General features: G+C 36.4%; 1 protein-coding gene across 8 annotated transcripts in view; it reads left to right on the top strand.

Annotated features, from left to right (window-relative positions):
• The window catches only part of ROBO1 (roundabout guidance receptor 1), a 1,168,989-nt gene that overhangs the window by 1,042,794 nt on the left and 102,684 nt on the right, over window positions 1–23,511 (top strand). For all 8 annotated transcript variants that reach the window (XM_004770828.3, XM_004770829.3, XM_004770834.3 and 5 more), the window contains 3 exons: window positions 10,048–10,168; window positions 10,539–10,677; window positions 13,389–13,516. In XM_004770828.3, coding sequence (XP_004770885.1) covers window positions 10,048–10,168; window positions 10,539–10,677; window positions 13,389–13,516 — 388 coding nt within the window. The remainder of the gene's footprint in view (window positions 1–10,047; window positions 10,169–10,538; window positions 10,678–13,388; window positions 13,517–23,511) is intronic.

Here is a 23,511-nt window from a genome sequence, read left to right as displayed (position 1 = left end):
AAGTTTAGTCGGGGAGATGGAATTAACAGAGAAATGCAGCTGCCGTAGTCCTGGGCAGCAACATCTCCCGGCCCGTGTTCTCAGCTGGCAGCTCCCCAAGCTGTGGAGAGCCACGGGCTCCCACTGGGATAATTGCTTTTTCTGCATGAGTCTCTTGTTGCTTCCCTCTGATGACCCAGGGTGTTTAAACTCCTGGCTGAAGCCGTGTTGGTTTTTAAACGGTATTGTAAAGTGTACCGGCAAACAAATGAAATGAGATCATGTTCTCTTCTGTGCCTACAGCCCAAGCAAATATGGGACGCCCGTGGAGAGATCCTGGTTTGCCTCTTTTTCCTCTGTCTTCTACTGAACAGTTGAAAGACGCACAAGTTATGGTTTTCTCCTTGTAACGTCGCCCCTTTTAAATGGTCATTTGATTGCTTTCGATTGGTCATTTTCGTAACTTTTTATAGTGACTGTGTACTTACCCAGGCATCTTTATGTTCCATGAGATGTTTTGTGCAAATCCCATGGACATTATTTACACTTGAAGTAGATGGTAGAACGGAATGGGCTTTGCAGAAGAAGGTTGCTGAGTCAGTGGATGAGTGATACCCAGGTAAAAGAGTTTGGTGGTGGAATTAAAATGTGAATTAATTTTCTAAATAATCTACAGTAAAACAAACTATATGGTGAATACTACTCTGTAATCTGTTTTTCTCAGTTTCACCTATCTCTGTGGTATAGTTGCTCTCGTTGTGTCTTGTTGAGTCCGTATCGAGCTGGGGATGAGTACAAGGTAAATTTACCGGACAGCCTTTGGATAAATAGCATGAAGCCAGGTCATATCTAATCAAGAGTCTTGAGTGGGAAATATTTCAAACAATGCCTTTTTTTTTTCTTCCTTCCCCCTCTCTCCCTCTCTCTCTCTCTCACTAAGGTCTCTATGAACCGAAATGAAAAAAGAATAAGGAAGGGTGAACGTTTTTCAGAAAATGAACAAATGAATTGAGCGAAAGTCACCTTTATGAAAAGTAGGAAGAGGAAATAAACTTTGTTAGCCTGGAAGAACTGGGATTTGGCCAGTCCTGTTTATTTAAAATAAAACATATGATTAAGACTTAAATATGAAATCGTGTTGTCATGGATACCTGATATTTAAAAAAGCATTATTTTTGTGTGACAGCAGTAGCCCAAATAAGCAGAATAAACAAAAATTGTCCTAGAATGTGTTTATATACTAAGAAAAGTGTTTATGGTGACTAGAGTAATAGATACAAATTGTTTTAGGTCAATGATTTTTGATAGTGGAAATTTGTCAAAAATTTAAAATTGATTCTGATTACTAACTACATTAAAATTTGGGTTCCAAAGAGTGAAACAAGAGCCCAATCATTAATATATATATTCAGAAATATAATACCTATATTTGATATTAGAGCAGAATTAGTAAAAACGTGAAATGATTTAATTCTAAACATGACTTTTTTATTAGTGATTCTTTTCGAACTACTTAAAGATACAAGAAATATTGCTGCATAAGAAACACAGTAATTTCTTTGATACTGTGTAAGATCTGGATACATAAATTACCTTTTACTTGGTTGTAATTTTTTTTTTTAGATTGCTGTGAGACATGTGTTTTATCCAATCCTTTGTCTGTCATTTGTACTTTTAATTTTACTATCACCAGTCATTTTGCTTAACTTCAAATGCGGTAAAGCATGGTTGTGTCTGAAAGATGCTATTGTAGTGTATCTTGTAGAAAACACAGATGCGTTAATCTGAATTGTTTGCAGTAAAGCATCAAAAAAGTCATACTACTTTGGCAACCAGATGGGAAAGTATTGGCCATTATTTTAATTCCCCCTTCTCCGCTTCCTGCTCAAGCAAGACATCTTTTTGGTTTGTTTTTGTTGTCGTTGTTGTTGAATTAATGTTAAATTTGAAAAAAACTAAAAGCCATTGTTGTGACGCTTCTTTACGTGTCTCTGTTGAAAGGAGTCCGTAGGGACTGTCCAAAACTGCCCTGTAGTTTCTTTCACTAAAGAGAATGTCTGGGGGCCATGGCTGGCCATCTGGGGTACCTGCATCTCATTGTCATTAAGAAGTCTTAAACCCATGCAAAGTACTTCTCCTCCAGTTCACAACAGCTTGGTATCCCCGCTGTAGGTCAGAGATCCAGGCAGAACTGACAACATTGCTGGGAATAGATATTCTACCCAGAGAGAGTTAGTAGTAAATTATCTAAGGATGATATATGCGAGATTAGACTGTAATTCAAAATCTCTCCTCTTATTTACTTTGCAAAAATAGTAGAAGAACAGTGGTAAAGAATCAAGTTTTTCAGAAAAAAATAATTTCTAAGCCAAGGTGCTTTAAAAATATCACTCTTGATGTTAACCCTGCTAATCAAGCCTTCACCACTGTAAATGAATATTTTTGAGACTTTAAATCTTTTTGAAAATTGTAAAAATTCATTACTGCCCCATTTCTCACTGGTATAATAACACCTATGTATGTCTGAACATACATATTACTTGAACATCTTTCTCCTTTAGCTTCTAAATCGTTACTCTCTTAATCTGTTGTTATAATATAGCTTAAAAATAGTATTTCTAGTAAAGAACACAGATTTTAAATGCAAAATCTATTAAAGGAAATGAGATAAATAGTATGACAGTTTGGTGGTTAGCAATTTGAAATCATCTTTGAAGCCCTTAATATAATTAGTGGTTTCATTTTTGGTCTGCTGAATTCAAGTCACATTAAGTTAATGTAATTAAAAGCAGAAAAGATTTTGTGTAGCCAAACTAGTTAATTAGCCCCAGTTGGGTTAGTATGTTAACCTAGAGGTATATGGCTAATGTTGTAAGGGTGATGCCTGGGGGGGAAAAAAAAAATTCAAGTGTAACAGATATTGCAAATCATCTGACTTCCTTTAGGGTAGAAAATGAAGACATACCAAGGAGTTCATTTTAAGTTCATCTTTATTTCTGATTCTAAGTACTGATTGCAGGGTAGGCTATATACTTCATGGAATAACCAGACAAAAAGCTTACATAATTTACTTTTTTAAAGAAAACATGCTTCTATGTGTACGAAGATAATCAGTTTTTCTTCTTGTATTCTGGAAAGAAGAATTGTAATTGAGATTCTAATTCTGATATTTTCATGCTTGCCAGAAATATAAAATGATTCTGTTTTTGGTTAGAAAGCCATACCTTACACCTGATTTTTCTATATTATCTTTGTATTTAGTAAACAGTCTAGTAAAGAGGAAAACATTCCAGAAAGGGATTTTCAACAGCCTCAGAAAAATCTTTAAATACCAGGAGAGAAGACATTTTACCCCTGAGGAAAATGACTGTGTATTCTTTTTTATCAAATACATTGACATGTTCAATACCTTAATGTCTCTGAAACACTTTAAAAAAAAAAAAATTCAGAGGCCGATATTTAAAACTTTACAATTCTTTACCACTTTCTCCTTGTTCTTATTTTTTTTTTCCTCTTCTGTCTCCTTCCCCAAAAAGAGCAAGTCCACTGGGAGACCTTTGTTTTGTTTTGTTTTTATCAAGTATGTAGATAGCTGAGGCCCCCCTTTAAGCACTGTCTAGAGCTTATGGAAATGTGGGTTTCTAATGTGGTTAGCACCGTGGTCTGGTAAGGTATATGGTAATGAGGAAGGAGGACCCCTGCCTCAGATTTTTGACATAGGCTGGATGCCAGCATATTGTCTGAAAGCTTAACTCCTTCAGCTTCTCCACCACCCGGATTATGTTAATTGAAGAAGTGTTGCCTCAGTGCCCTGTTTAACACTGTTTCTGTTCATTATACAAACTCCTTTCTGATAGGTTTACAATTTGGCTGTCAGATCCAGTTGCAGGAGGAGACCTGCCAAGACATATTTCTTAGCTTGTTTTAAATGTGGCTATTTTCACATTTATAGTGTTTTGTATGTGTTCGACATATTTTTCCTTTCTGTGTAGAGAGGAAATGTCAGTTTTTGGTTTACAGAGGGGCACGAAGATTTAGAATGTATAAAGTCACCCTCTACAGTCAATATTATTATATGACTCTACATAAAATGGTGACGATTAATGACAGGTCCTGCTTGAGAGCCGGTGTGTTCTCTTTGGTTGGGGTTATAGTGCTGTGTTTTCCCTGTTCTTTTGTTTATTGAAAAAAACGGGCTCCCATGTAGTCCACGATTGTGACCATAGAGAATAAAATGATGGTTTTTGCTTAACTCGGTTTCCATTCAGCCATTGACATAATGCACAATCAACTTGCATTTATACGTATTGAAGACTACCATTTCTATTCTTTCTTTTTCTTTCTTTCTTTCTTTTGCTTTCTTTCTTTCTTTTTCTTTCTGTATTTCTCTATCTGCTACACTTTGTTGTTTCTTCCTTCCCCTTTGTCAGTTTCAGTCTCTGACATCTCTAAGGAGATCAGTTTCCTCCAGGTTTGGTGAGACTTGTTTAGTGTTCCGTTTAAGTTGTCATGTCTGCTTGGAGACCCTTAACTGTTATTGCCAGTGAGTACAGAATGGAATGCAGTATTTTAGAATGAAATTGTAGAAGGTGTGTGTCGGGGGTGGGGGGTGGTATTTATACTAATCTCAGAAGTTGCAGCACTGATTTCTGAAATAGAATAAAAAAATACTTATTATTTTGTCTAATTTTAACTCCTCTTTCCTGTTGTTCTTTTAATCCAGCATTTATCCTTAGGCCGGAGCCAGGCCTTTAGGCAAAATTTCTCAACCTCTGCACTACTGACATTTTGGGTGTGATAATCCCTTTTTTGTGGAGGACTCCAATGTGCATTGTAGGCTGTTTCAAAGCCTCCCTGGCCTCTGCCCCCCCAGCAGTTAGTAACACACCTGCTCCCCCCTCAGTGGTGACAACCACAAATATCTTAAGACATTGCCATATATCTCCTGGGAGAGGATAGGTGATTGCCCTCATAAAGAATCACTGTTTTGGAGGAAATAAGAACATATTTGGCCTGAAAATTACTTGTTTCTCAGGCTTTACTATGTTCATGCAAATAAACCTTTTCCTGACAAAAGCAATGGAAGATGTGTAACTAGTTCATTTTCATAAAAAGCTTCTGGATGTGGCCTTGCAAAGGAAGATTGGTTTTGATTAGGCAAATGTCCCTTTAATCATTAAATCCATAAGCATAGTATCTAATTATGATGAGCAGGCATTTTTCTAAGTACTCTGCGTGATTTAGTTCATGTAACTCTCGATAGCCTTGGAGATGTGTGTTAAGAGAATCCCCATTTTAGAGATGAGAAGCAGAGGTACCGAGGCGTGAACACCTTGCCTGACCCTCCATGTATATACGAAGATGTGGTGATTCCAGGGCCCATGCTCGCTTGGCTTTCCTATGTGAATGTACAATTTGAAAGGTTGTCTGGGATTTAGAAATCTTCTATCTCTCTCTCTTTTTTAAGTTTGTGTAGGTATTTTCATTTTGAGTTTGGTTCCGACCAGATAATGCTGGTAAAGAATGCCTTGAGCAGGGAAGAAAAAAGTGCAATTTTGTTGACTTCATGCAGCCATTGATGATTAATATCTCTTGCTGTTATTCAAGAAAAAAATTCATTTTTCAAAAAATGCCTTATAAGGTTAATATTTTTGTTTTTAGGCCTCAATTCATTATTTTAGGGTTTTTTTCCATTGATACAGAAATTATATATAAATGAACAGGTGTGACAAATGTATGCTTTTAGTTATATTATGATTCTAATGGAGAAGGCTTCTCGAGATAAGAGATCATTTAAAAACATTTCTTGTAGAAATAAATGTCCTGGTGGGCCATACAGCTAGTATTTACTTACAAAGAACAAGAAAATATTTCGTAAAATGCCTGGTGGGTTATTTTTAATTTGAACAGTAAATATGGTTCAACAAAGCATTCTGTAGATTAAAATCTTAGAGAGAAGGACGGCTTCTCTCTCTATATTTAGTAGCAAAACATAGCTACGTGTCACCGAAGCGTAAGTCTCCTGGCAGATGGGTTTAGAAGTCTTTTCAAGATTGAGCCAAGTGTGACTACAGTTGACTCTTAAGCATCATAGAGGTTAGGGATACCCACCCCCTGCACAGTCAAAAATCTATGTATAACTTTGGATTCCCCCCAAACTTAACCAATAGCCTGCTATTAACTGGGTGCCTTACCCATAACATGAACATAACATTGTGTATATTATATGTTTTCTATACTGTATTCTTAGGATAATGTAAGCTAGAGAAAAGAAAATGTGATTAAGAAAACCATAAAGAGGGCGCCTGGGTGGCTCAGTGGGTTAAGCCGCTGCCTTTGGCTCAGGTCATGATCTCAGGGTCCTGGGATCGAGTCCCGCATCGGACTCTCTGCTCAGCAGGGAGCCTGCTTCCCTCTCTCTCTCTCTGCCTGCCTCTCCATCTACTTGTGATTTCTCTCTGTCAAATAAATAAATAAATAATCTTTAAAAAAAAAAAAAAAGAAAGAAAGAAAACCATAAAGAAGAGAACATGCATTTACAATATTGTACAGTGTTTATTGAAAAAATCCGCCTGTGAGTGGACCTGCGCAGCTCACACCTGTCTGTTCAAGGTCAAGGGTATAGCTAGAGTTCTGGGAATAGGCTGTGAACCACACATGCTTCAGTACTTGATGGCTTTCTTTGAATTTGTCATTCACCTTAGTTATTGCTTCCTCCCATTCAGCGCAATATTGGACTCCCGTCCTCTCTGAGAATCCCCTGGCAGCCCCCTCATAACTCACGTTAACAAAATTTCCCTTCAACCCAATATAAGGATCCTTTCAAAATATAACAGTGTTGGGCTGCAATATATAAAGCTAATTGGTGCCCCACGTGTGCGTCGGCGCGTTGATTTAAAACTCTACATTCCCAAGTATTTAAGATTTGTAAAAGTAAATTAGTACTATGTTATCCTGAAGCTGTAAAAATGTCTGTACAGTTGAAAATTATTTATGCTTTATCATTCTCTGACTCTCATTTTTCTCCACATTTGAATGTATCTTAAAATTATTCACAAAGCCTTGTATTTTTTTTTAATTTTTAATTTTTTATAAACATGTATTTTTATCCCCAGGGGTACAGGTCTGTGAATCGCCAGGTTTACACACTTCACAGCACATTTTATTATAGATAGGACTCAATGGCTTTTAAGGCACAAAGAATACTTAAAGGATTTGTTGACTCCCTCTTATTTTGCTATAGCTTTTACTCATGAATGTACAATCCCTTCCAAAATGAAGTGACCGCCTACCTGTGCAGGAACATTTAAGGTTAGATTGTAAGGCAGAAGAGGAGGCTCAGTGCTTTGTCCAAAATTAAAGATCTAATAGCGGAACATCATTTAGGGCCACATCTCAGATTGTTTAACTTTTGTATCAGGAATAGAACTTGTCACCTTCATTTTTGCAGGAATGATTTTATTTCCTCAAGATTTCCCATAAACATGGGAGGTGTTTCAAAATAAGTACATGACAAAAGGCGACACCAGATCTTAATGGTCTGGATCTTGATAGGATTCTCGAATTTTCTGAACCTCAAGAAGTCAAGCTTATTAAACTTAAGTTCATTAAGCCGCGGTTATAACAGTGCTGTGGCCTGTATGTTTCTTGTCATTTGCACATCTCGTGTAGCCAAAGACCTCTATCTTGGCTAAAATCTGTTCCCACTTGCTAAGTGACATTGGGTGAGTCACTTTCTTTCCACACATTTCTTTACTATATCCTAGATATTATGACAGGTCCTGGGGCTTAAAAGATGATTGAGATATGCTTCCCTGCCTCAGTGGTCACAGTCAGGGAGGAAAGCTGACACTGAACACAAAATTAAAACATACTGTGATGATGGGCAGAGAGGAGCTTTTTGGGCAAGGAGATTATGCTTAGCTGAGCTGCTGGCTCCTTAAGTGAAAAATGAAGTTAGTAGAACCCTTGCCCTAACAGCCTCACAGCAGGGTTATAATAAAGACCAAAATTTAAATGATATCTTTACACAAAAGCCACTTTATGAAACACCAGATAGTTAGATCCATGAACCAGTAGCCTGAAGGTTGGGTGGACATTTGAATTAAGACTTCCATTTAAGACTTTCTAACGGGATAATTGCACACGTGAGAAAAGATGCTGATTTAGAAGAGGGAAAAATGAACTATCTTTAACATCTATCAGTAGGGGAATAATCTGGTAAAGTATAGTGAATCTATACAATGAGAACTATGAATAATGGAGTACTGAGGAGTCACTGGGAGTCACTGGGGAGGATCTGTCCACAATGTCTTCAACATTTAAAATGTAAAAATATTCTCAACATATTACTGAGTTGAAAATGCCTATAGAAGAGCGTAGATCACATTATTCTATATTGGAAAAGTGTGTGTGAGTAGAGGTAGAGGTGAATCTGTACCTTTGTCTATCTATATTATGTGTGTGTGAGAGAGAGAGAGAGAGAAAAGAAGACTACCAAGTATTGGCATTCGTTAACTTTTGGAAGATTTGTTTGTTTTTGTGCGACATTTGTTTCTTTGTGTTATTCTGTGTGAAATTTAGATAAGTATATATTAAAAACATATATACATGTAAAACATATAACTCCCTATAAACCTTTGTAGAAATGGTTCCTTGGATGACAGGCTCGATTTTATGTATAAAAACAGTTTGTATTCAACAAAAATCATTTAAGTGACTACTGTGTGGAGGCATTTTGTAGATATGAGAAATAGAGTCATGAACAATATGGAGAAAAGTCCCTGTGTGGTTTTTGTAATGGTACCAAGAGAATCATGATTATTGTTTTAATAAAATGACTGAAAATTATTAAGTTCTACAAGTTACAGAAATAAAAACTGCACAGTTCTTATTTGGTCTGTCCTAACACATGAAGACTTGGATGCAGTGTCTAGTTTGGGTGTCTGGATTGAAACGAACAGTTACAGCTCTCCAAAACAGTTACTTTATAAAGTAGGGCTTTCAATAAACTCCAAGTTTATGATGAAAAAAAATTTCCATTTGAATAGTTCTTTCCTGCCTGCCTTTGCTTGGCTTTTTCTCCCTATTCCCTCCTTCCCTTTCATTGCACTTTCTCTCCCCCTCCCCCATCAGTACACTATACAGAATAACTGCGAGGTAAGGTCAAAACCTACATGAAACATTCTCGAAGTTATCTTTTGACAAAAACATTCCAAGGTTCAGAGCATTGTCAATGTTCCTGGGGAACTGAACCCAACTCTCCACCAAAAGCCTATTAAATTAAGTAAAGATAGTTCAATTTCCGCAAACTGATCTTAATTCATGGTTAACTTCAGCCTATTTATTGTACTGGAAGTCTGCTTACATTTGTAATTAATTCTTCTTCAAATAATTGAATGTTCAAGAGTGTGTCCAAATGACTTTCAAAATGATTTATTGGGAACTGTTCAGTCTCTGCCTCCTTAGTCCCCAGGAAACTACTTGGGCAGCAGCAATGCTTATTTTATTTTATTTTTTTAGACCATGTCAGGAAACCTGCACGGTTTGGGATCTTTAACGATATATTCCTTTAAAGCAAACCTGACAAATTAAGTAATTAGGGACATTTTTTCCCACATCTTCTAGTACCAGAATATGCTTCCTTGAAATCATTTAAAGCTAATCCAAATTTACATGTTAAGTGTACTCATATGGTATTAAGAATTTCCTTCCCTCCCCCCGCTTGCTAACCAAATTATTCATACACTTGTTTAGTTTTCATTTAACTAAATAATAGGAAAGAACTTGGCCAGTATAGAAATAGAAATTTCTAGTTATTCTGAATGTAATAACTGTATAGGAAAATGCAGGTAAGTAAAAGAGTTTGTCCCCTTTTATATGGTATATATGGTACAAATTCTGTATAAAGGTACTACCTATAAATATAGCAAATACTGCATATCAGCTTTTTGATATAATTATGTTTTGTTCTTTGTTTGGAAAGTAGACTTCACTTAGGAAGACTTCTGTTGCATCAACATGGCTAAAAGCAATTTTAATAGTATTCCTGTAAAACTTTTTTTTAAGATACGAGGTGGAAAGCTCATGATTACTTACACCCGCAAAAGTGATGCTGGCAAATACGTTTGTGTTGGTACCAACATGGTTGGGGAACGTGAGAGCGAAGTAGCAGAGCTAACTGTTCTGGGTAAGTGAAATTTTATCCAGTCCACCCACTGTAAAGTAGATCTCCTATCATTTTTCAGTTTCTTTAGAGCAGGGAGAAAGAAGTCACTTTTTAGAAGGTAAATGGGTATTTTTACAGGCTGGGAGAGGAGATGAGGAATAAGTCAAGTAGCCCAAACTAAAGAAGCCAGGACACAGGAAGAAAACTAGGAGAAAACTAGATCATTATATCGTGATCTCAGAAACCTAGGGAGGGGTTTCTAGAGGAAGGGAATCAGGTGCAATAATTTTCTAAATAATATTTGAAATCATAAGTGTCTTTATGAACATCTCAAATGGTGTTTAGTCTGTTCATTTTTATTTGTTCTTGAGATAGCTTTTTCTCATTTTAGAGAGACCATCGTTTGTGAAGAGACCTAGTAATTTGGCTGTAACAGTAGATGACAGTGCAGAATTTAAATGTGAGGCCCGAGGTGACCCTGTGCCTACGGTACGATGGAGAAAAGATGATGGAGAACTGCCCAAATCCAGGTACAGATCAGAATATGATGATATGATTCATCTGCTCGGAATTTCTACTGTTCTCATTGGATCCCCGCTTATATACATGTCATTAGACTAGTCCATTCTAGACTTTTTGATCAGGGGCCAGATACAATATGAGAGATAATTAGAATCATTATATCCTGATTTTTTTAGAATCAGGAGGAGGTTATCGTGCTTTCTCTGAGAGTTTCACATAAGAACTATAGACTCATGACCTTAGCTTGCCCAGGAAACACTTGAAGAATGTGATAGTCCTTCAACAGGTTTCTCTTCTGTCCAACGAGAGCACAATTAATAGCCATTTCTTTTATGGCAGGGGGTAGGAAAAGGAAGGGAGGTCTAGCAGTAAAGATATAGGTATGACCCAATTAAAAAGTAGGTTTCTATTTCCTTAGCTACCAGATCACCAGGGAAGGGCAGGAGAAGTCAGAGTGTCTTGCTATCTGTCAAGACTTTAAATTGGTTAAGAGCAGAGCTACACTTGCAGCCTCAGGGAGCAAGACAGTGAAATGAAGCTTTCAAGTGCCATCGTTAAGTTAAGCTGTCTTTCCGTTCATTCAGCAAACATGTGTTGAGCCCTTGCTAGGTTTGGGGGTTACAGAGTCTTAGACATCATTTCTGCTCCCAAGGAGCTCCCAAAAGATTTGTGTAGATAGATACAGAATAACATGGCAAACCCTTTGTCACATAGATGGAGACCTAGGGGAGTAAGAAATCAGGAGAGAGTTCTCATGTAAACAGTGCCCTGAAAAATAAGTATAAATTTGAAAAGCCAGAAAGAAGAGAAGAGTATTCCAGGAAAAGAGACATTATAACATAGACACAAATCTGAGAAAGAATGTCACTTGCCTTGAGTGGTGGGAAGTTTAGCATGGTAGCTCAAAGGGCAAGAAGTTCTGTCAGATTGGAGATACTGGGGCCAAATGACCAGGGGCTTTGTATAACATAGTGAGGAACTTTGAATCATATCACATGTACATTGGTGAGTCAAAAGGAATTTGTATGAATGGCATTACTTTTTTTTTTTTTTTAATATTTTATTTTTAGGGACACCTGGGTGGCAGAGTCGGTTGAGCATCTGGCTCTTGGTTTCAGCTCAGGTCGTGATCTCAGAGTCATGAGATCAAACACCCCGTCAGGCTCCACACTCTGTGTGGAGTCTGCTTGAGACTCTCCCTCTCCTTATACCTTTACCCCTATGCACTCCTGCTCTCGTGCTGTCTCTGTCTAAAAAATAAATAATCTTTAAAAAAAGATTTTATTTTTAAGTAATCTTTACAGCCAACATGGGCCTCAGATTTAACAATCCTGAGATTGAGTCACATACTCTACACACTGAGCCAGCCAGATACCCTCAACAGGATTACTTTTTAGAGAAAATAATTTTTTAGTGCCATTTTTAGTGCCAATTTTTAGTGTCATGGATATTACATTAATTAATATATTAATTATTAATATTATGTAATGTAATATACATTACATAGTTAATGTGGAGTAAAGCTAACAGCAGGGTCACCATGGTTGTTTTTATCCAGAAAAGAGATGTGGATTGTCTGAACTGGGGCAGGAAATAGAGATAGAGGTCCATGGTAGACACAAGTTTCTGAAACTAAGCCAATGAATTGGACAATTTGTTCGATACAGAGAGCTGGGGAAGGAAGATACCAGGAGATTATATTAGGAGAAGTTGGTTTATACAGTGGAGAAAGAAAAGAAAGTGGTATTGAACCTAAGATATATTAGATACTTGTGTGATATGTTTTCTAACTATCAATCATTTGGGATTATGAATCCCAGCTTCAGTGAAATAGGGGTTGGGAGTGTTTGCAGCTGGTCAGCAGATAACTGATAGTAGCTAATAAAACTCAGGGATATTACGTAGAGTAAGAAGAGGATTAAAGTGAAACTTCAAAAGAAACCCAATATTGAAGGGGACAGAAGATGAGGTAAGACAAGTAAACTCTAGAATGAGAGCCTGGGTTTGGGTATCAATTCTGCTACTAACCTAGCTGAGAACCAAAGCCAGCTGACTTTCCTTTCTTATGTCTCTAGTTTCTCATCTGCAAAATGGAGATGAGCACAATACTTCTTACAATGTTTTAAGGTTTGTTTATTTATTTATTTGAGAGAGAGAGAGTGCACAAGTGGGAGGAGCAGAGGCAAAGGGAGAGAGGAACCCAAGCAGACTACGCACCGAGCGCAGAGCCTGATGGAGGGCTCAGTCTCATGACCCTGAGATCATGACCTAAGCCCAAACCAAGAGTCAGACACTCAACCGACTTTTCCACCTAGGCACCCAATACTTCAGATAGTTGTTGTAAGAATTTTGAAAGAGTAGACCTATAAAACAAAGTCCAGCATATAATAAGAATTTATTTAATGGTCACCGTCTTTTGATTTTAGTATGACGACAGTAGCTTAAGGAAATAAGTGAGGAAGTGCCAACTTTACCCAAAAATATCCTTTTGGAAAACAGTTTAATTGTTTAGCCAACATTATTGGGAATGTGGGCTCTTTCTTTCTGCGTGCTTACATAGAGGGACGTCACATTTCACCATTTGTTTTAAATTTTCTGAAAAGAATGTTGCACGTTATTGATTTGCTGTCTTAGATGTATCATATTGCCAATGATGGGATTTTTTTTTTTTTTTAAGTAGAACATCACTTAACTGCTCATTTTTTTGTTATATCACTAGATACGAAATCAGAGATGATCATACCCTGAAGATTCGGAAAGTGATGGCTGGTGACATGGGATCATACACTTGTGTGGCAGAAAATATGGTTGGAAAAGCTGAAGTATCAGCTACTCTGACTGTCCAAGGTAAGGTTTGTGGTTGTTTTATCACAGGAAGGATGATGTGGATATTAGAAGAAAATAAGATTTATTTGAGTAGTTTATATTAAATGTAGGCTTCAAATAGTGCTATCAATATTGCATTGAAATATAATTTAGAGAAATTATCATTTTGCCTATGGGAGCTCTATAAGTGTTTGTTACAGGAAATGGAATTAAGATGCTAAAATTATGGAGAATTCTGTCTTGGTGAAGTAGAGGAGTAAAGTGTGCTCTAATCTCTGAGCCTTCAGACATAGAGCCCTTCTAATCTTTTAATTAAATGGCAGCTATTACCATGAGAGCTTTGTCTTTAAATGGCAACAAATCTACCAGTCCTTCAGACTGTGCACTTTCAAGGGTCTCTACAATTCAGAACACCAAAATAAGAAAATTCTATTTCCCTCTGATATGTGCGAGCCATCCACATAGTGGGGATGTCTGCCATCTTTTTTTTTTTTTTTTTTATTCCTACATTCCTGGGAAATAACAGATGTTCAGTAAATATTTGTTGAATGAATTAACTGCATCTGCACTTTGCTAGTTCTGATACAGATTATTTGATGGTATATGAGCCCAGATGGACACCCCATTCAATGGCTACAAGTTTTTGAATGTCAGACTCACGTCTTCAACTGACATGCCAAAATGGTTCTTTCACCATACGAAATGGTTCTTTGTATCCATAATCCAGATGTTTTTCATTTTCATAATCCCTTTTCTCCTTTCTTCATGATGTCATACAGATTATTTCTCACTATGTCTCATCTGAGAACACTCTCATTTCTTTTTTTTTTTCAGTTTAGGGACAAATTTTTTATTGTGGAATTTGAGAGACAATGACCTTTAAAAAACCTTTGCTCGTGAAAAAACTCCCCTATTTTGACAAGTATATAGGGTAAACAGGGATTTGGGCCCTAAACCACTTAGCTGGTTTCTGGGTCTGACATTAGCAACACTTGGTGCTGTCATCTTTTCTGAACACTGTCTCCTCTAAGGCTATTAGGAAGAAAAAGGTGGCTTTTGAGGAGTGCTTCTACTGTGGGCTTTCTATTAAAGAGCCTTGTGGGCTTTTTACAGTAAAAAACAAAACAAAAAAAAAAGAAGAAGAAAGAATATTTTCTTTCTGTCTGTAAAGCCATTATGTCCCACTTTGGGGTTTTTAGCTCAGTCTCATAAAAACAAAAGAAAAGAAAAGATCAAGAACAAACATTGACTTTTAAGGTCTAGACTACTTCTCTTTAATCTAAGTTAGACCTGAACTCCATGTAAGAAAAGGAAACCCCTTTACGCTTAGAGAAAGCACAGATTTAAGAGATGTCAAATCCCAGTTCAAAAGCCCTCCAGAGGGAGTAAAAGGAGCCCGTGATGAAGACAAGACATGAAAAGGTGTGTCTGTCTTTAGGCAGTTGTGACAGGGAGGCTGATTGTCTATCACATTAGTCAAAGAGATATGTTCCACTTTATGTTTTAAAGTCCTTTACCTTGGGAGTCTGATGCTTTTATTAATAATAGCCATTCCTCTGTGTCTACAGTGGACATCGAAATAAAAATAGAATTTCTTCCTATAATTTTACTTATTCATAATTTTTTTTCCTTCTTGCAATTTTAAACTAAGTCCAAAACAAATTCAGCCTTAAGTTTTCCATATGGCGTTATCACTCCCTAAGCCTGGATTTCAATGGAAATTGGGTATAAATAATCAAATCTGGAACTACCTAAGAATTGAGAATTTTTATTTCAATTGCATTGGGTTTTCTATAAACATATGAAAGACCTGTATATTGGTGAGAAGGTATTCTTTATTCAAATACTAAAATAAAATTTGCATATTAATATCACTGTTAAAATATCTTCAACATTCTAGGATAGTATGTATAAAATGCCAAAGAAAATAATGTGATTCCCAACTGCAGAAGATAACTAAGGAGGAAAAAAAAAAGGAAACTTTACAAAAGAAACTAGACAAGTCATACTTTTTTTCTTCATTTGAAATTGAATACAGAAAATTACTATTTACTACAAGGGAAACTAATTTGAAATGAATCCATTTGATAGCAGGAAACCATTACAATAAATTCAGTAGAATATTAATTTCTGTATTTTATTTGTGGTTTATTTTTCAAAGAAACTATTTGAATCAGTATGAGCTCAAAAATAATTTTATTTCCCATCACCCCTCATACAGGAAATACTTAATTTTGAGAGTTAATGTTGGGCAACAAAATTCTATGCTCCAGATAAAAGTTACTGGAAAACAAAACAAAACAAAAAACCTCTTCAATGAGAGTGCTCGTTGGATTTTCATCCCCAGTACAGACATGATTAGTTCTAATATTTTAAAAATAAATTTGATTTGAGAATCACTTCTTTTTTTTTTTTTTTTCCCTTAAAATCCCAATTCTGCTTTCTTGGTGACTCTACCTGTACATTTTTCTTTCAATATTCCTTCTAAGGAGTTTCTTATTTTTAATACTTGTATAGTCTTCACAGTGCTCAGCATCATACTAGACATATAGTAGGCACATTTTTTTAATAAATACTTGTTAGGATTTGAAATATGGATTCCAACCTTCTGCTTGAGTGGTAAAAATACAGGGACATCCTAAGGGAAATTCAAGCAGCTTCAGATGGCTTTGATTCTGAATGTCAACAGTAGGTTCTGTGGAATCAAAGTTGGAGAGGTTGCCATCTTGTGATAGCTGCCTAGCCGTCTGTGTTTGAAAGGGACTAGAGCCAAACCTAGACCTAGGCAGTGTCCTAAACTGAAGTTTGTTATCTGATTGTATCTGAACTTACATATCTATACTTATCTGAAATTTATTAAATAGATGAATTATATAGGATGCCCCTGGAGAACCTGATTTAAGAATCTGGGTCTGAACACAGACATTTGTTTTTATGTTTTATTTTTGTTTTTGTTTTTAAAGAGCAAGCCCCATGCAGTGTCTGCCCTCAGTGTGGAGTCTGCTTAAGATTCTCTCTCCCTCTGCCCTTCCCCACTTGTTCTCTCTCTCTCTCTCTCTCTCTCTCTCCCTCACAAATAAATAAATAACTAAATCTTTTAAAAAGTAAAGAAAGAAAGAAAGAAGCCCCAAACCCAATGTGGGGCTTGAACTCAACCCCGAGATCAGTAGTTGCATTCTTTACTGGCTGATTCAGCCAAGTGCCTCTTTATTTTTTATTTTAAACAAGCAAGTTCATGAATCCCTAGGATGAGGACTTACTTGAACTATAGAAAGAATAAAGGACTTTAAAATTTTTCTTGAGCGTGTGGATATTATCGGAGCTGGAAGAAATGTATTACAAAGAATTGTATAGCTAAGAGCATAGACATTGGAGTCAAAATTTAGTTGGATGTTGTATCTATTATTGACTAACTGTGAACTTAAAGAGGTGGTTTAAAATTTTTTTTAAAAGATTTCATTTATTTATTTGACTGAGAGAGAGAAATCACAAGTAGGAGGAGAGGCAGGCAGAGAGAGAGATTGAGAGGAGGAAGCTGACTCCCCATTGAGCAGAGAGCCCGATGCGGGGCTCAATCCCAGGATCCTGGGATCATGACCTGAGCCGAAGGCAGAGGCTTTAACCCACTGAGCCACGCAGGTGTCTGGAGGTGGTTTAAACTTCTTAAACCTCAGTTGCCCCATGCGGAAAATGGGTGTGGTAATACCAACCTGCGAGCTTTTATAAATTTTATGTATAGAAGACATTTAACATACTATCTGTTACAGAGTAAATGTTGCATAATTAAGGAGCATTATATTCATATTAGTGTTATTGACAGCTGTTTTGTTTAATTTTAATAATTATTGGCTCTTTAGTAAGAAACATGGTACAGTCTAGATAATTCTAGACAGATAGTGTTGTTCTTTCTTTGCTATTGTAAATGAGACATGTGAGCTGCTAATATAGTCATGATAATTTATGATCCAAGAATTATTCAAAACTCTTCTCAAATATAAAGTTTTACATTTTCATTATAAAAGAAACTACTTGCTTTTACAGTAAATGTTTTAGAGAGGGGTGTGTGTGTGTGTGTGTGTGTGTGTGTGTATGTGTTGTCAAAGCTCTAGTGCTAGACTTCTATTTTGCAAAGTAATTAGATATTGCCTTGAAGAGTGGCTGTTTTGCAATCATTTTGATTCTCAGCACCTCAGGTTACCTTTCCTTAAACTAGGGTGTTTCCAGGGGATTCTTTCTAAGAATGGTAAGATGATCCATGAGCAGATATACTGTTTATTCTCCTTTACGACCACTTACAAGCTTCAATCAATCAGTCCAAGCCATGAGTAAAATATGAGGCCACACGCTGTCATTAGCAAGTAACTGCACCTCTAAAACCTATACCACATATAGATCTCATGTGACATTGGATGGATTACTTCTTGAGCAATCCATCACAAAAGCATTGGGTCAAATCAAAATATTATTTATAACACAGCAGATTTTATTTTGCTCTGAAAAGAGGCAAATTGCAATAAAGTTTGGGGATATTAAGAAGTTGTCAATTAAAAATAGGTGTATCCTGGGCTTCATGAATATTTAGGCCATTCTTCAAAAAGAGTTAATAACCAGAGTCCTTTTAACTTGTGTGTCAGCTTTGAGGTATCATTGAAACTGAGTGAGACTCAAAGGCTCTGCAGTGCTTTGACCTATTGAAAAATAAGTAGTCTATTACATGACCAATAAAAAATGGTGAAATACTGTTGTTTGGAATAATTAAAGCAGAAAAGTCTTTCTTTCTTTCTTTTTTTTTAAATCTTTTTTTTTTTTTTTAAGATCTTATTTATTTATCAGAGAGAGAGAGGGGAGAGAGCGAGCACAGGCAGACAGAATGGCAGGCAGAATGGCAGGCAGAGGCAGAGGGAGAAGCAGGCTCCCCGCCGAGCAAGGAGCCTGATGTGGGACTCGATCCCAGGACACTGGGATCATGACCTGAGCCGAAGGCAGCTGCTTAACCAACTGAGCCACCCAGGCGTCCCATCTTTCTTTCTTTCTTTAAAAGATTTTATTTTATTTATTTGACAGAGAGAGATCACAAGTAGGCAGAGAGGCAGGCAGAGAGAGAAGGGGAAGCAGGCTCCCGCTAAGCAGAGAGCCTGACGTGGGGCTCAAATCCCAGGACCCTGAGATGCTGAGCAGAAGGCAGAAGCCTAACCCACTGAGCCACCCAGGAACCCCCAGAAAAGTCTTTCTGCTTAAACTCCCAGTTAACCTGAAAATTTAGTTAACTTAACATCCTGTTATTCTCTGGAATAATTTTTTATTTTTTTTTTTTTTATTTTTTTTTTTTATTTTTTTTTTGTGATATTTGAATATGAAATTTATATTATATAATTAATTGTACAATGGTAAATTTCTTGAGGTGACAATGAATGTATGTATTTCCATTACACAGAGGATATCCTTGTTATTAAGACATACAAATTATAATATTTAAGGTTAAAATGTCAAGGTGTCTGCAAGTGATACAAATGGTAAGACAAATATATGTATTTTATATATATATATATATATATACACACACACACATATCACATGCACACACATCTCTTTATGTATATATAGTGAGAAAATTAGAACACTTGTGTTTATAGCAGTTTTATTAATAATTACTAATGTTTAGAAGCAAAAAAAATATCCTTCAGTAGGTAAATTGATAAATAAACCCTTATATATCCAGACAATGGACTATTATTCTCTGCTATACAGAAATGAGCTATCAAGCCATGAAGGATAGGAAGGCACCTTAAATAAATATTGCTAAGTGAAAGAAATCAATTTGCAAATGCTGCATAGTATATGATTCCAACTATAAGACATTCTGGAAAAGGTAAAATGATGGAGACAGTAAGAAGATGAATTTTTGACAGGAATTAGTCAGAAGAAAGGATGAATAAGCAGAGCATCAAAAATTTTTAGGGCAGTGGAACTTTGTATGATACTATAATGATGGACAAATGTCATCATACATTTGCTAAAACCCATACAACACTAAGAAGGAACCCTAATGTAAACTATTGATTTAGGTGATAAAGCTGTGTTTGGTTAGGTTCCTCAATTACTATAAATATGCCATCTCTGCTTCAGGATGGACATAGTGGGGAAAGCTGTATGGTGGCGGCAGAGGTATACGGAACCATGTACTTTCTGTCCAGTTTTGTTGTGAACCTAGAACTGCTCTAAAAATAAAGTTCATTTAAAAGAAAAAAAAATACCTAAACTAGCTATTTTTCCTATAACATCATAGGCCATTAAAAATAATGTTCACTTTTGCTAATCTGACAGGTGACTAACCAGTTTCATTTTTCTTTACATGTTTTAAAATTATTATTAAGTTTGACTAATAGGTTTGCCATTTGTATTTCTTCACTTGTTAATTGCCAATGTGTTTCTTTTATCCCTTTTTATTCTAATGACTTAAAAAGACTACATGTAGTAGTGATAGGTTACCCTTTGTTATATTCAATATTTGTCTGGTTTGTTATCTTTTAACTTTTATCATCATATTTTTTGTCACAAGAAGTTCTAATCCTTAGTCAAGCCTGTCTTTCTGTGTCACATCTGGGTTACAAAAACATCCACCGGTGTCTTCTTTAAGCACTTTTGTGGTTTGAATCTATTTGGAATTCTATGTATGTTTCTAAAATGAAATATTATGTATTTCATATTTTTCCAAATGGATATACCATTTATTGAATAAATGTTTCCCATTAATTTAATTTGTCAAATTTCATATAAATGACTTTTTTTTCTGGATTCTCAGAAAGAACTAGACATACAGAGTATATCTCAGACCTAAAATTTCTTTCCAATAAAATTTCCATTATGTAGTGTTTTATTTTTGTTTTTATTTTTTAAAAGATTGTATTTATTTATTTGAGAGAAAGAGAGAGCATAGAGAGGGGTAGAGGCGGAGGGAGAGAAAAGCAGACTCTGCACTGAGTGTGGAGCTTGAGGTAGGGGTCGATCTCGTGAGGCTGAGATCATGACCTGAGCTGAAACCAAGAGTTGGATGCTTAACCCACTGGGCCATCTAGTCGCCCTTCTCTGGAACAATATAAGCTTTGTTATTTAAACCCTCAGTGTTACTGTATTTATATTTAATGGGTATCCACCCTGTTTCTCTCCATGTGTGTAACATCTACACATCTCCTCAAGATTTCTCTTTGTGAACCTCAAACACACACACACACAAACTCAGGCATCTTTTTAAAGTCATCTCATCTCAGTTTGATTACGTTGTTATAATCGCACTTCAGGGTTTCAATTTGGCAAGTGTTAGGATTGCTGGCTCTGTGTTGGGTAGGTATGAATTCTCTTCTGAACTGATGTTTTATATTGTATGATGACCCCATCTTTTAAGGCACAAGATATATACTGTGTGGTATTTATAACCTTTTTACAGGTTGTGACATATCTATAAAATAGAAAATCTAACCAGAAAAAATAGATGCAGAGAGGCTCCCTGCCAGGTTTTTCTACAGTGTACCGTTAAAACTGCTAGAATTTATGCCTCTGCTTGGTGTTCTGAGAATGGTCACAGGTTTGTTTCGTATTATTTTACTATCATAATCTCAATCTATGAGGCCTTTATTCGATGTTTGCCAGGTGGACCTTGCAGCTCTTCTTGGAATCACGTGATGGCTAACTTCAGTTTTTTACTGGTTTTTATTTGTGAACCAACTCATGGTTAATTTAAAAAGGGAAGGGTTTTTTGTTTTGGTTTGGTTGAAGGTCGCCTTTAGGAAAAGCTTGGTGGAGGCAGCTCCAAAGCACTACATGAAAAATAAAGGAAGAAAAATAATTTTATTTACTCTTGTATTAAAAAGAAACCCTTTGAAATGAGTTATTATGCATTTACGATGATGGTCTTGTTGGTAGCTTTTTAGATCAAGCTATTTCTGAGGAGTGCTAGCCAGGAGGATGGATGGAGCAGGAGGCCATAAAAAATTTAGTTTAGACTCTGAATTTCTCCCATTCCCAACTCTATGCATTGCCTCTAAGAGATTTGTATGATTCTTTGCTTCAGTGATCCTTCTTGCTTAAACAAGGCCAACTTGAGGGCATTATTAATCTTTCTACTCCCTTTGCAACTGTGCAGAGAGAGCGGCTCTTATTACTATCACAATTTTATTTCCAAAGTGAATTTGTGCCTCTGTCACCAGAATGATCATGTTCCCATCACTGTGTCTGTCACAGGAAACCAGACTGAAAACACACTTCCATACCCCAGCCATTCCCCGAGTCGTCACATTTTATCTTTGTGGAGCTGAACCATTAAGAAAACCTAATCCCACTTCTGTTTGTCTCTCTTACAATAGGAACTAAAAAGACATTTAGTCCTCTCGTTTCCCCCAGCCCTGAGTGCTGGGCCGGTCCGACACAGGAAACTGGGCATTTAGTTCTTAGTTCACACCTCACTGCACTCCTCTCCAGGCCACTCACAGAGACCGGTTATTCTTTGAAGCTCAAGAAACAGTTGCTTTTCTGCCCTTTCAGCAACAGCTCTGTTAAAAGAAAAGGCAGATACCAACCATCTCTAAACCAGGTGATGCTCTGTTACCAGACGAGTGGGATGTCTGTGAAACCCCAGCCCTTTCCTGATAAGTGCTTGTCCATTTTTCTTCCTTTGATGTGAAATTACTGCACTCTCTCAATTTCATCACCTGTTTTATTTCTTTTTTTATACAATATGGTCTCATGAGTAATGTTGCTATCACTTTAAATTTTTTATATATAATATATTTAAATTTATGTTATACATAATATATATTTATATGCTATATAATTATATAGTATATATAAATTATATAATATATAATAAATTTATTATCTCTTTAAATTTATTATAAAATATGATCTCACGAGTGATGTTCTATCTCTTTAAATTTATTATATATAATATATAAAATTTATATAATATTTATATAATAAATTTATATATTATACATAATATATATTTATATATTATATAATTATATATATATAATCCATTTATTATTTCTTTAAATTTATTCTAAAATATGGTCTTATGAATGATGTTGCTATCTCTTTAAATTTATGGTTGGCATGCAATAAGAATAGTTCAAAGGAATCATCAAAAGGGTGTGGGTTCTCTTCTCTTCTGAAGAATTGTTACTTTGTCTGGTGCTTCCCGTAAGTATTTGTGCCTACTATGCAGTGAAGGAATAGAGTGCTTCCTCATTAGGATTGATTAACCACTGACAGCTTCTGGAAGGCTGAGCCTTCAGGTCTGAGATTGACGTGAGACCAAGGAGACACAAAAGCAGGAAAAAAAAAAAAAAGAAAAGAAAAAGACCTGCACTGTCTTGGCTGACTTAATTGCTGCTAATGGGATGTTTCCTAGAAAATCTCTCCTTGCTGCTAGCGAACCACATGCTTCCGACAAGCAGCTTTGCTGAAATATCTCGGGTACTAGGGTTTTTGATTGGCCCCTACTTACTGTGCCCATGAACTAGGAGTTGAAGAGCAGTTGTAACTTTCAGTGAGACAAGACGCAGCTGTCAGAGGCTTGTCGAAGCTTTTAGGTTTCTACAAACCCGGAGTGTGAATATTAATTCACAGGAAATAATAGTGATGCAGCGAATAGGGCAGCAGACGAGGAGGCGGACACTGAATTCTCTGCATCAGTGGAAAGCAGGGCACCCGGCGGACACACACCAGTAGGTAGCCTGGGCAATGGGGGTCATGCTTTATGCGTGCACTTCTCCCATGTCAGCTGTCACAAAATCCTCCTTATTTTTGCCTTTTAAATATTTCTTCACCCAACCCCCACCTCTCTAACACTTGCCTCACGGCTTTCATTCAGCCTTTGGTCGTCTGTCAGTCTCTGTCCAGTTTCCTTGCCTCCGTCTTGTCTGACAGAACCTGTTCTCTGCACAACAGGGTCATCTCCCTAAAACACAAATCTGAACATCTTACCCCATCTTTCTGGGGAAGGATCCAGAATACTTAAT

The sequence above is a fragment of the Mustela putorius genome, unplaced genomic scaffold, assembly GCF_011764305.1.
Source record: "Mustela putorius furo isolate JIRA1106 unplaced genomic scaffold, ASM1176430v1.1 tig00003834_pilon_pilon_pilon, whole genome shotgun sequence".
Lineage (NCBI taxonomy): Eukaryota > Metazoa > Chordata > Mammalia > Carnivora > Mustelidae > Mustela > Mustela putorius.
The sequence above is the reverse complement of the archived record's forward strand: the minus strand, read 5'-3'. Positions and strand labels throughout refer to the sequence as shown.